At 38.5% G+C, this 13,012-nt stretch overlaps 1 protein-coding gene across 2 annotated transcripts in view; it reads right to left on the bottom strand.

Annotated features, from left to right (window-relative positions):
- Nucleotides 1-3,696: 3,696 nt before the first annotated feature.
- The window catches only part of LOC107654213 (methylcytosine dioxygenase TET3-like), a 36,204-nt gene continuing 26,888 nt past the window's right edge, over nt 3,697-13,012 (bottom strand). For both annotated transcript variants that reach the window (XM_016441203.1, XM_016441194.1), the window contains exons 6-10: nt 12,273-12,423; nt 11,559-11,648; nt 11,166-11,303; nt 8,799-9,147; nt 3,697-8,429 (exon numbers count right to left, since the gene is read on the bottom strand). In XM_016441203.1, coding sequence (XP_016296689.1) covers nt 6,715-8,429; nt 8,799-9,147; nt 11,166-11,303; nt 11,559-11,648; nt 12,273-12,423 — 2,443 coding nt within the window. In that variant the 3' untranslated portion in view covers nt 3,697-6,714. The remainder of the gene's footprint in view (nt 8,430-8,798; nt 9,148-11,165; nt 11,304-11,558; nt 11,649-12,272; nt 12,424-13,012) is intronic.

The following is a 13,012-nucleotide window of genomic DNA, read 5'->3' as shown; positions in this document are numbered from 1 at the left end:
GCCTTTGTTTTGGCTCAAGATGCACACCAGAAATGTTTTTTTCTAAGTACGTTCATAATAATTACTTAAATGTCCTAATTGAACTATAGGCCTAATCCTGGTTTAGTCTAAGCCCTGTCTGTGAAACCAGGCCTAAGTGTATTAAGTACAAAATTAGTGCATGCGTGAAAATAAAGCGCGCTCAGTACATTATGGTACACTGTGTACTGAAATAAAGTGTATTTTACTGGGTAACAATTGACAAAGAAAATAGTTTTCGGACTTTTCAGAAAACATATTTTTACAAATTGTACATTATTTAGTCATTTCAGTGTTCATTTATTTCAGTTCAATAACTGTCAAGTTCATCAATTCTGAAACCAATTTAATAACTTTGATAAGTGTCACTGGTAATGTCAGAAAGACAAATCATGAGCCTTTTTATCTTCAAAGGGCCACCTCAGTACATCTGACTGCTTTGATACGGCGCTGAACACAACCACTATTGAAAAGAAATCTATTGAAAACCTCCATCTCGAGACTTAATCAGACCACTGTGTTCAGGTGCAATTTTGCCCATCTATTCGAAATGGATTACACAGCAACATCACACACTGAATGCACCGAGAAGCCTTTCAAAGCATAAACATTTTTCATGTCCAAATAAATGCCATTTCAGCGTTTTAGATTAGTAGTCCCATGCTAAATTCTCAACCTGAAGAAGCTGAATTCTGGTCTGCTATTCAGAAAGCGTGGTAAAAATGACAAATAGCCCCATTTCCTTTGGGCTTTTATTCCTGGTGCTGGTCATTATTCTGGGTTTTTGGAAGGCACTCGCTCTCTTGTCAGTAATTTCCAGTTTTGCAGTGTAAACAACCAATAATTGTCTCAGAAAGAGACAGATTTTCTAAGCAAGAGTGCTGAACCACAGACACACAGTATATGAAATGTGAGGAATCCTATCTAGATCAGGTTAGAAATCTTTTGTAACAATAGAAGTCTTTACTATCACTTTGTATCAATTTAACACATCCTTGCTGAATAAAAGTATTTATTTCTTTTAAAAAAAGAAAGAAAACAATGTACTGAGCCCAAACTTTTGAACAGTAGTGTATATTGTTACAAAATATTTCTATTTTAAATAAATGCTGTTCTTTTTAACTTTTTATTCATCAAAAAAATCCTGACAAAAGTATCACAGGTTCCCAAAAAATATGAAGCAGCACAATTGCTTCCATTATTGATTATGAATTAGCACGTTAGAATTATTTCTGAAGATCATGTGACACTGAAGACTGGAGTAATGATGCTGAAAATACAGCTTTGATCACAGAAATAAATTATATTTTAAAGTATATTAAGATAGAAAACTGTTATTTTAAATTGCAATAATATTTCACAATATTACTGTTTTTTCTGTATTTTTGATCAAATAAATACAGCCTTGATGAGCAGAAGATTCTTTTTTAAAAAACAATAAAAGTCCTACTGATCCCAAACTTTTCATTAGAACCAGAACCATTATTCCGCTGAAAAATGCAGAAGACGCTGAACAATTCATAACTGTACTGTAATTTTAATATGCCAGTTTTTACACTTCAGAGGGAAAATTTTGCACTTGTAAAATAAAAACTTTCTTCACAGCAACCTTGGCTAAAGCGTTCTGTTAGTGAGAAGAGAGACTTCAGCTGAAAAATATTCAGATATGATGTTTAACACATAACATGAAAATCATTCCCTCTTACTGAGCCACAATCACTCATCTCACCTCATCAAAGTTCACATGCAACATGTTTTTATTTCAGTATTAGCAGTAGCACGCTCCGTGTACCTTCTGGACATTTGATTTTCTTCTTAAGAAGAAATAGAGAGAAATGAGAAACAGTTTGATTTTCATTTTAAGAAATGGAAAAAAATTTAGCTGGATTTTTCGTATTTTTGTTCATGGGTAAAAACATAGATTATGCTTTAACCCCTTAAGTGACGGTCCGTGTATACTTCGTATAAGGACCGACCTAGCACCGTGCCACAATTTAGTTTAAAACACAAATATGTATCTGTAGTATAATAATAATAGCCTAATAATAATAATAATAGGCTGTTTTGTTCTCTATAAATTTGTGACTATAAGCTTGTACAATATGTTACATCAAAGGTGTACACAGTGATATACAGTATAGGCACAGAATAATATAATGCAGAGTTAAACTACAATTAGGTGTTGAGAAATTAACCGGTAGTTGTCTGTGGCTTGTGATATTTTATTCTTGAATGAAACCTTTACTCAGGACTCTGTGTAAAAGACTCCAACAGAAACTGGCTCTGATGGAACGAAAAGCTCACCTCGAGAAATCTCAAAGAAAAAAAAAAAAGTTTTACGGTGTGCAAATGTTTTATTTTATTTTAGGATGTGTGATATTTCTCTCTGCCGTTTAAAGTTTTTATTAGAATTTAGAGCTACATTTGTGTAAAAGTTGATTGACTTATAGTGGTTGACAGACGCTCTGTAGTTTATGACATGGTATAGTCAGACTTTGGTTTAAAAAAAAAGAAAAATAATAACTATGAGGCTGTGGGCAAGTCTCACACTAGTTTTAAAATAAACGTTTGTAGGCAAATCATTAGATTAAAAAAAAAAAAAAAAAAAATCAGGAATTTTAATGAGCGTGAAAATTATTAGATCTGACTGTTTTATACAGCTTTAATAATCTATATGTAGTTTTTATTCCAGAAAAGAGATCATATAATCATTTTAACTGAGACAACCTAATAAAATGACCCGCAATATTGGGATGTGTGTACACATAAATGTACTTACATAGAGCTGAGCACACATGTTGATGGAACTCTGTTGCCATCCTGTGGACTTGTAGCAAAATACACCTCGTTGCTATTTCTAAAACGAAAAATAAATCAATAAAAAAATGAAGCAGTCCTGGATAGGCTTCCAGACATTTCACGTTAAAATTGACTGTTAGTCTTACAATTAATGTCTCATGCAAAACAAATTCGTAGATCAAGAGAATTAAGTCAAGATTGGCAATTTGGCAGCAAGTAGGTTCAATAAATGAGTAAACGCTACCACGAACTTTCTTGATATTTTTTATTTTTATTTTTTTCTTAGTTTAGAACATAAAACAGTATTGTGGCTTTTACCACATACACTATGTATTCACATAATACACCATACAGCTACAAGGAGAGAGACCAAACAAAAGAGAACACTTTTTACATACTGCATACTCAACATGAAAAATAGAACCAAGAACAATCTTTAACTCATAAAGGAATGTAGCTGCCAGTTTTTTCTTTTTCTTTTTTTCTTCTTTAGACATTCTGTCCTTTTGATGTTTAAAACTGGGCATGACTGATACTGTTAACAGTGAGTGCTGATAGAGGGGCAGAGTAGTGTGTGTATGTGAGAGTGTTGTGTTTGTGTGTGTTTGTGTGACACCGTGGCCAAAAGGTAGATGTGAGTAAAGAAAAAAGAATGAGAATATCCAATAACATGACTAAATCAGAATGGGTTAAAAGGTTTCTCTGGGCAGTTCAGGTAGCACCAGAATATTGAATTAACAGTCTATTCACATCAAAAGCATGAGAGTACCTATTCCTCTACCTGCCTTCATGCTCTTCAAGTACCATTTCAATTATTTAGGGTGATGGCTAAAAATGGAAACTGGATCAGTTGGAGTGCTTTTTTTTAAATTATTTTTAAAATTGCGATAATCAGAAATGTTGTTTCAGAAATAACTACATACAGAGATTTAAAAATGATCAGCACCATATAGGTTTCCTCTCAAAACCAGTTCACATATCAATTTAAGAGCTCAAAGAACTGTAGCAACAGTGTTTGCCAAGAGTCTTTTCCACAGTGAACTCTATGGGGTAGCACCATGGTTCAAAAGCCATTTAGGGTGAATAAAACCGCACTCGAAACTCAGCTTTTTAAACTTCAGGGGTATATCTCACATCTACAAGAACAAGTGACAATCTAGATAATATAATGTCAGTGCAGACTCAGAGCTCTGTAAGACTCGCCCCACACGATATTTAATCAAATAAACAAAAATAATAAGCATTAAATGATCTACCGAGAGTTTTGAACTGAAAGCGGTCACATTTCAAACGGCAAGTTTACACCTGATAATCTTCTCAGTTCTATGGCCAATTTTTTTTTCATGTTAAAGTGATGTACTTTCACGCCCCTTCATTAAAAAACAGAAAAAGCAAGTCCTGAATCCTTGCGAACTGTATTATTCAGCAAGTTCACATTGGTTTCTTTCTTCTCCATTAGTTTATGGTTTCTAGATGTGGATCAGATGCAGGGGAAGGAAGCCGGTGACAATGGTAGTACAGAGGTATTGGTGTAAGTACAGTACTCACGAAAGAAAGGACAGCAGTATCTTGAGTAGACCGACAAAACACCCTGCTTTGTGGTCTGTTGTTGACGGCTTGACAGACAACTGAAGACTAAAAATTCAGGAATCATTCATGATTAGGCCATCATCCCTCACCAGTTAAATAATCTTACCTAAATATTTAACTATTTACATTTCTATCTCTCCCAATAAAATTCCATTAAAACAAAAACTAGGTTTCAAGTTGTCAATAATCCGTTCTTATTTTTTTTCCTCATTAAAATCAAGATTAAAAGTGCTTTTATAAAATCCTCTCTTCAGTATTTACAATTTCTCTAAAATGAACAAACAAAAAAAATCATCATAAAAATAAAATGACAGCAATCACAATAACAATAATCATCATCATATAATAAATAAGAATAAAAAAGTAGGTACGAATGTGGATGTAGGCAGCAAGCCTGCAGTCTGTAGCGCCGCTGTGTTTGTAGCATGTTGTGACTGGGACCAGTGTCTGTACAACATGAGGTAAAGAGCGTTAGAACCACTTAATGAGCACCAGGATCTCCTCTGTGAGTGTCAAGCATCTTACAGCCCTGTGTAAACCAGCAGCAGCCCTGCATTGCTCTCTCTATGTAGCTCACAGACAGGCATTCACATACATTCTAACCAGTTTAGGAATCCATACACACACGCACACACACACGTGCATTATGTAGTTATGCATGCACCCGCACAAACTACTGAGCTGAAACCGTATGCATTCCATTCAGCACCATGAATTCCAGGTATAGATGATCTCTCTGGGCAAAGAGAGAGAAGAGGGCTGCTTGTAACGAGAGGGGCAACTTTACAGGAGCATAAAGGCTCATAGTAGCACCAACTCCGAGAAATGTGCTCTGTCCGTTAGGCTGGTGGGTGTAACCAGCAGCAGGTAAGAAAATATCCAACTCCTAATAAAATCATCACCATCACAAATGGGTAACTACAGATAAATCAGGACATGGAAGACGTGTTCAGTTTACAAAGGGCCAGTCGTGTTACATAAAAACAAGAACTGGCATCTAAGGGAACCAGTTAGGCATGTCGCCCTCTAGCTTTTACACTACGTGTCTAAAACCAACCAGATACGCTGATGTTACAAATCTATAGATACTCATCTGTAATGGCAATTTTGTAGCAAGTCATTATTTAAAAAAAAGCCATAATTTCTTACCTACTGCAGCTCCAAGTCTCTACACTCTACAGTCAATCTGAACACACCTAGGGTGAATCAAGCAGATTTTCAAGCCAATAAAAATTGGCTGATGATTTTGGAAATCCCTGTTTGAGCCGAGTCTGGATTGTGGAAATCGTATGCTTAAGACCCACGGTGGGTTATCTGCAGCTCTTTAGGGCGGTTCGATTAAGGTGGATTTTTGCTAGCACTATCAGCACCTTAGTCTGAACATGTAAAATGGGCAGTGAATAATGGCCAATGAAACTGCAGGCAAATGAGTCAGCACCAATCAGGTGACACAATGGAAGGCTGAACCAAGACTGACATCTGCTGCTAAAAAGCACCCAGGTCCAGCACCTGCCTCCATATTGTGAGGGCAAAGTTAGAGACACTTGAGACCGAAAATAAGCACCATTTGAAGGGATGAGAAACTTTACAGATTTCATCAGAGTGGCACCAAACAGAAAGGCCCAAGCTGGTGTCTGATCCTCTCTTTCTTGGTCACGTGTTCAGTGACTAGCACAAAGATGCCTTAATGAAGTCACAGAAATGTGACTTGCAATGACGTGAAGGCGCTTCATCAATATAGAGAGGTTGGTGGGGGTGGGAGAGGCAAAAAGCGCAACAAAAATGCTGATTAGCTTTTTCTCATGTTCATAATGAACAAGCGAGAATGAAGAAAGGACGTCCCTCTTAGTCAAGAGAGGGCAGAAAAAAATCATAATATTAATAACAATGATGAAAAAACAATAACATTAAAATAAAAAATAGTCATCTTCATAATATAATAATAACAATACCTGTAATATCAACGTTGACAGTAACAATAGCAATTGTAATAATATTGATAATAGAGCAATAATAATTAGGATCATCAAATTCACTTAAGGAGGGGTAGCTATGGAAATCCCTCCCACGTTGGAGAGAGCAAGAGCACCATAGACAGCATGTCCGTTTGGGGAGTTCCCAAACTGCTGCCAAAATTTGAGGTAAAAGAAAAAAAAAGTGAAAAAAGTGCCCCGTCCTCTACTCTCCCTCCCTTGTGGTGGCCTGAGAGAGCTGTTGGAGCTAGAAGAGGGGAAGCAAAGGGTAAAGGAGCCAGCTTAGCATTTCTATTCCCATCTCTGGCTCCAGGGGGCGACAGTCTACAAGAGTTCACACGAATCGACTGTAAGGACCAGTGAGGTGTGTGGATGGGTAGGGTGAAACTGTGACCATGGTGGTGGTATGCTGTGTGGGCGCCATCCGTGTCACCACACCCTCTCGTTTGTCCTTGGTTTGTCCAGGGGACGGGCTCGCCGATCCTGCTGCCCACTTGCGTTTTTTCCCATAGGCCTTAATGTCTTCCTCTGAGAGACCCAAAAGAGCTGCTTCTTGTTGCCGCTGTTGCGCTCGCTCGGCTAGGAGTTTCATCTTGGACTCCCACAAAGCCAGACCGTGGCAGGGCTGGTTCAGGTTCTTGTGCTGGTAGAAGACCAGGGATATACGGCTCGGGTGTGAGCGGTTAGGCTTTTTGAGTGGCGTGGTGGCATGAAGCTCCCGCCGGGCGCATTCGATCAGGATTGAGCCGTGAGCGGGGGCCACTGCTACTCCGCCAATGTTGGGATCCAAGAAGTTGTGTTCGCTGTCTGACCACACATCTTCCTCCTTGGGGTCATGTTCGCTCTGGGTATCTGCCTCGCTGTCCCAACACGCCTGATTATCTGACTTTTGCAGCGAGTCGGGAAACAAGCGTCCCTCAGGAGCTGGAGATGGTGTGTTCCCTGCTGCCAATCCGCCACCAGATTTCCAGGCTTTCTCCTGGAGTCCCAAAGGTGCAGAGCCACAATTCTCACCTGCTTGGGAGAGCATTTTATCGGGGAAAGCACCAGCAGGACTGCCTTGCCTTATGCCACCAGCGCCGTAACATATGGGTCCGTAAGGACCCCATGCTTTAGGTTGGGGACTAGGGGAAGGGCTACCCCACTGTCTTGGGGTGGACGGGTGTGGAGAAGGTCCAGGTGATGGACCTGCTTTCAGGGATGGGGACGAAGATGGTGAAGGGGATGGCATTGGAGTGTTAGGGCAGGAATATGAATTCCATTGTTGCTGCTGTAGATACTGAGGGTGTTCATGTTGCTGGTGGAACCTCTGCTTGTCCGGAGTGAAAGGCGAATTGGTCGGACCTGGTCTGATATTTCCATCCCAGCCTTTAGGGATAAGGCTACCGTTTGGTTTGTGCCCAGGCCAGCCTTCGGGTTTTGGTGTGGTACTGGGAGTGGAGGGGCAGCTTTGAGCTTGCCCATCGGATCTGCCATCATACAGTGGCACATCCATGGGCTCCTGCTTGATTATGGGCGTAGAGCGGTGTGTCTGCTCCAGGGATGGAATACGACTGGGTGGAACAGGAGATTGGGAAACCTCGGAAGGGTGTGGGAACCCTTGAATCAGGATTGAGCCGTCAGCCATTTGTTGCTGTGGGCGGCTGGGATAGGCCTGTGCCAGCTTGGCTTGGAGACACTGAACATCTGGCTTCTGGTCAAATGGTGCAGCAGAGGCTTCTCCAGCTTTGGGCCAGGCTCCATTATCATATCCCAAGAGCTCAGGAGGAAAAAGTGCACTGGGAGGGTAGTTGTAATAACCATAGCGTATTTCTTGGAGGTTGGGGTGAAAGCCATTGATGGGGCTCTGCGCAGGAGGATGGCCGTTGGTTGGGATGCGACCTCTTGCATAGTTACCAGGGTATGAGAACGAACTGTTCATGCTGCGGGGATCAGAGGGTGTCTTGCCGTTCCCTAGTGCTGGGTAGCCACGTATGGCTCCATTGAAGGGCTGGAAGCGGTCGACAGGCTCTTTTTTGATGGTTGGTTTCACCTCCTGTTTTGGAATAGCTAGATAACAGACAAAGAAGAAAAAAATGTGTAGTAAATGTGTATTTTGAGTGTCAATTTCATAAGGTTAGAGCTCAAGTTCAACACCTTCAATGGGGATGGTAAATTACATTTTAGGGGTGTAAAGATATACGTATTCGTACCGAAAATCTTCTGTATGTAAATATAAATATATATGTTTAGTTTTCTTCTTCTACATTTAAATAATGACACTACAAAGTCCAAAGAGCACATCTCTAAAATGCTCCCAACTTCAGCCAAATTAGTAGTCCTTTACTTTAAACAACCAGTCGTTAATTTAACTCCCTTTTAGAATTTTACATGAGCTGGTTTATGCATATAGAGATAAACTGATATTTCACAACTGACCTTTATTGCCTTGCTGAGGGTGGGGTGACTCCATGTGGTGCATCTCCATCTTGACCGTCTTCTCTGGGGTTTCTGAAAGTTGCAATTTCCTGTTCTTCTTCTCCGACGCAGCCTTTTTGGCCTCCAACCGACGCTGCCGGCAGGATTTAGCAGGTTCTGGAAGTTTTCTAACCTGTCGACGGAAGTTAGCGAGCACCTGGATGGCTCCTGTCTGCATTTTGAGACGCTGGTTCTCCTTACTTCCGAATTCATCGGTTGAAGAGATCTTGTAGAGCGGAAGCACATGCAGCTGCTCGTCTTCTGGGATTGTGCCCACCCTGCGATTGTCCTCTTTCGTAAGAGTGCACACCTGGAAGTAACAAAATTAGGCAGTGTAAGGCCAGTTAATTCCATACCCTACTGCCTATGGTACACAAACAGATCTAAATTTGACCGGAGAAGCCTTTTCATTTATATGTACAGGATAGGGGTGTAATGGTACATGTATTCGTACTGAAAATTTCCAGTACGGGTCTTTCGGTTCGGTACGCATATGTACCAAACAAATCATTCTATTTTTTTCAGGAAATTCAGACAATAAATGCCATTTTGGCTCTCTTTGATGTGGCACGTCAGATCACTGTATAAATGCCTCAGTTCTGACGGCAGCGCAGAGCGCAAGTGAGTGCGATCATCCCTTCCTCTTTATTACTAGTTTTAACGCGAAATAAACATGAATGAACATCTCACCCCTCACGTAATCACTCAATTAGTGTTTCTACCATGTGTGACAAATAAAAACTATTTCTACGATGTGACAAATAAAAATCTTGAATCTTGAATCTACCGCGGAAAGACATCATTAAAACAGCTTGTAAACAAAATGTCACATAGCATTTCATTTATCTCAGGCAAGTCAAGTTGCTAGAGAAGTGAAGTCTAGTGAAGAGTATTTTTTTTTTTACAAATATTAGACAATATACTTCATTATATTTTACTTTACCTGTTAGTGATGCCTTAATGCATGTTTAAATAAATCATTTATGAATTTAGTTATGAATGAAGTTATGACAGCCACTCTGTAAATGATTATATTTCAACAACAAATAGAAATTGTATAATTTAGAAGTTAATTTAAAAACATGGTTGCATACAATTTTTTAATTTGAGTGTTAATTATTATAGTTAAAAATTAAATAGTAATTGAATTTAAGTTTGGGCTCTGTTGTTAATTGTAACCTTATAGTAAAGGGGCTCCCTATAGTTTAGTAGATTTTTTATCCCCAAACGATTCGTTCAACGATTCATTTTTAAAAACCCCTCCTATGCGTGCAGCCAATCTGCGGTGATTGGTCTGATGGCCCAGTCTGTTGCATGCAGCGCATGTCAGAAATGGAACGCCCATCAACAATACTGGATTACGGCTTATCAAGTGTATACAGTTTATGAACAGAGAACATGGCTTCAATTTTGCCTCATCAATTCGAGCCAGAGTCCGACGAGGAAGCGTCCAGAGTTGTTGATGAACCAGAAAGTCAAGCGCAAACACGACTGGAGCAGGACGTTTCTCAATGGTAAGTGTCAATATTGTTTACGGCACTGTGACGTATACGCGTGACAGTCGAATTAATTTACGAATTTTACGAAGAAGTTTTCCCGGGTCGGCGCGTGCAACAAGTGGGTGGGCATAAATATGCTAATGTTTCATGTTGACGTCAACATGAAACAGCTAGAGATTCGTTTTAAAAACTCGACTCTGAGTTGACTCTTTCTTTTGAATGACAATAACTTTATACATGGTGCACTTTCAGATTTAAAACTTCGCAGGATGTTTTCATTCACTTAGAGCTGTGTTACATGAAAGGTAAAATTTAAAATTAAGTATGATGCAAAAGCCTAACCTACACACATTATTTGCACAAATACAATCATAAATGTGACCCTGGAGTACAAAACCGGTCTTAAGTCGCTGGGGCATATTTGTTGCAATAGCCAAAAATACATTGTATTTGTCAAAATTATTGATTTTTCTTTTATGCCAAAAATCATTAGGATATTAAGTAAAGATCATGTTCCATGAAGATATTTAGTAAATTTCCTACCGTAAATATATCAAAACTTAATTTTTGATTATTAATATGCATTGCTAAGAACTTCATTTGGACAACTTTAAAGGCGATTTTCTCAATATTTAGATTTTTTTTTGCACCCAGATTCCAGATTTTCAAATAGTTGTATCTCAGCCAAATATTGTCCTATCCTAACAAACCACACATAAATAGAAAGCTTATTTATTCAGCTTTCAGATGATGTACAAATCTAAATTTTGAAAAATTGACACTTATGACTGGTTTTGTGGTCCAGGGTCACAAATGATAATTAACATACCACAGTGCAGCCATTGTGGAGGTTATGCTGGTCTTTGTGAGCATGGGCACAGAAATCCATGCATGCAGTGACTCCTGAAAACGGCCGTCCTTCCTTCAAACCCAACCGACAATCTGAAGCAATCTTCTCATTTAAACACTAAATAACAGAAAAATTAAATAATTATTTTAAATAAACAAATGATTAATTCAGTTTCTGTAACACTTCCTGATAGCATAATTCACCGTATACAAATAAAGTTCTGAAACATTAAAATCACAAACTTCTTGATCACCTGAAACCCCACCAAACCTGTAAGTCCACAATTACCAGAAAAGCGGTTTGGTTTCATGTTAATGAATGGTATAAACTGTGTACCATTCAGTGTAGTGTGAAATTTCTAATAAAACAAACCTGGTTACTGTAGGCCTGGGGAGCCAGCATCTTATACACAGGGGCCACATGTGTGGCCAAGTTTTGGAAGTTATCCCTGAGAATGTCCTCCTGTACGAAAAAAATTGCAAATGCGTTTACTTGGGCTATCGTGAACAGTAAAGGGCTATTGTTCACACAGCCAGGGCTTGGGATTGACTTACTAACAGTGACTCAAAATTGTCCTGTACATATCACAGCTTATACGAGTGAAACGAATACATGAGGTCAACTCCCCTTTCCTTATTTCTCCCAGCTGACATTGACTAAAGAAAATATCAAAGATGGTGACTTCCATAAAACTAGACAGTCTTTTAAGCAAAAAGTCTTATAATAGTAATACATGACCAAACGTTATTTAATAAACAAGGTGCAAGTTCATCTGCCAGTTCAAAATCAACTGGCAACAGCTTCAAATGCTTTTATTGTAAATTGAGTGTAGCATTTGATACTAAATTTAAGACCTTTTTTGGTGAGTAAACGAAATGCAACACACACTGTGTAATTATATTTAAAGAAAAATGTAGTAAATTATTCCATTCATATTTGAACATATTTAAACTTCGATTTGAAAAATATTTTATTATATATAATTTAATACAATTATAATACAGCAAAGCAAGGGTGATGTAAAACTACCTTATTTATTTTTATTAGGCTTGTAAAAATAACCACACATTTTTATGTAAAACGAACCTCTTCGGGGTGCTCTCCATGCAGTCTGAATTTGCGAGGGGTTTTGCTTCGAGCATACTTGCATCCATTGAAGTACATGCTCCAGGAGCAGCCAAAAGAGAAGGAAGCTCCACAGGTTTCTGAGTCCTTCCCTTGGCATGCACAGGTTCGACTGCAAAAGGCATCCACCATGAATTTAATTACAATAGATGACATCCTCTGAAGCTTTTTTTTTTTACTATAAATCATGCTTTGTGAGAACAACACATTAGCTACAAGCATTGGGAGCTTTCATAAGTCTTACGAAAGATACATAGAGGGAGCACATATGATTACATTTGTGTAAAGTGTGTGATTAAATGTAATTTACATGATGTGGGACCTTTGCAATATTTGTCAAAAATGTGACTTACACAAACTATTATTTCATTATTTTAGTATAACTCTGAAAACTCTTAAAAATGCAACCTGGTTATAATGTACTTAATATATCAAAAGCTGTCAAAAAGTTTGGGATCAGAATGATTTTTAATGTTTTTACAGGAGTTTCTTCTGCTCATCAAGGCTGCATTTATTAGATCAAAAATACAGGAAAAAATGTAATATTGTGAAATATTATTATGATGAACAATAATGTTTTTCTATTTTAATATACATTAAAATCTAATTTATTTCTGTGATGCGCAGCTGTATTTTCAGCATCATTACTCCAGTCTTCAGTGTCACATGATCTTCAGAAATCATTCTAATATGCTGATTTA

This window comes from Sinocyclocheilus anshuiensis, unplaced genomic scaffold, assembly GCF_001515605.1.
Source record: "Sinocyclocheilus anshuiensis isolate Anshui unplaced genomic scaffold, SAMN03320099.WGS_v1.1 scaffold2215, whole genome shotgun sequence".
Taxonomy (NCBI): domain Eukaryota; kingdom Metazoa; phylum Chordata; class Actinopteri; order Cypriniformes; family Cyprinidae; genus Sinocyclocheilus; species Sinocyclocheilus anshuiensis.
Note: the sequence above shows the minus strand (reverse complement) of the source record. Positions and strands in the feature narration are given on the sequence as shown.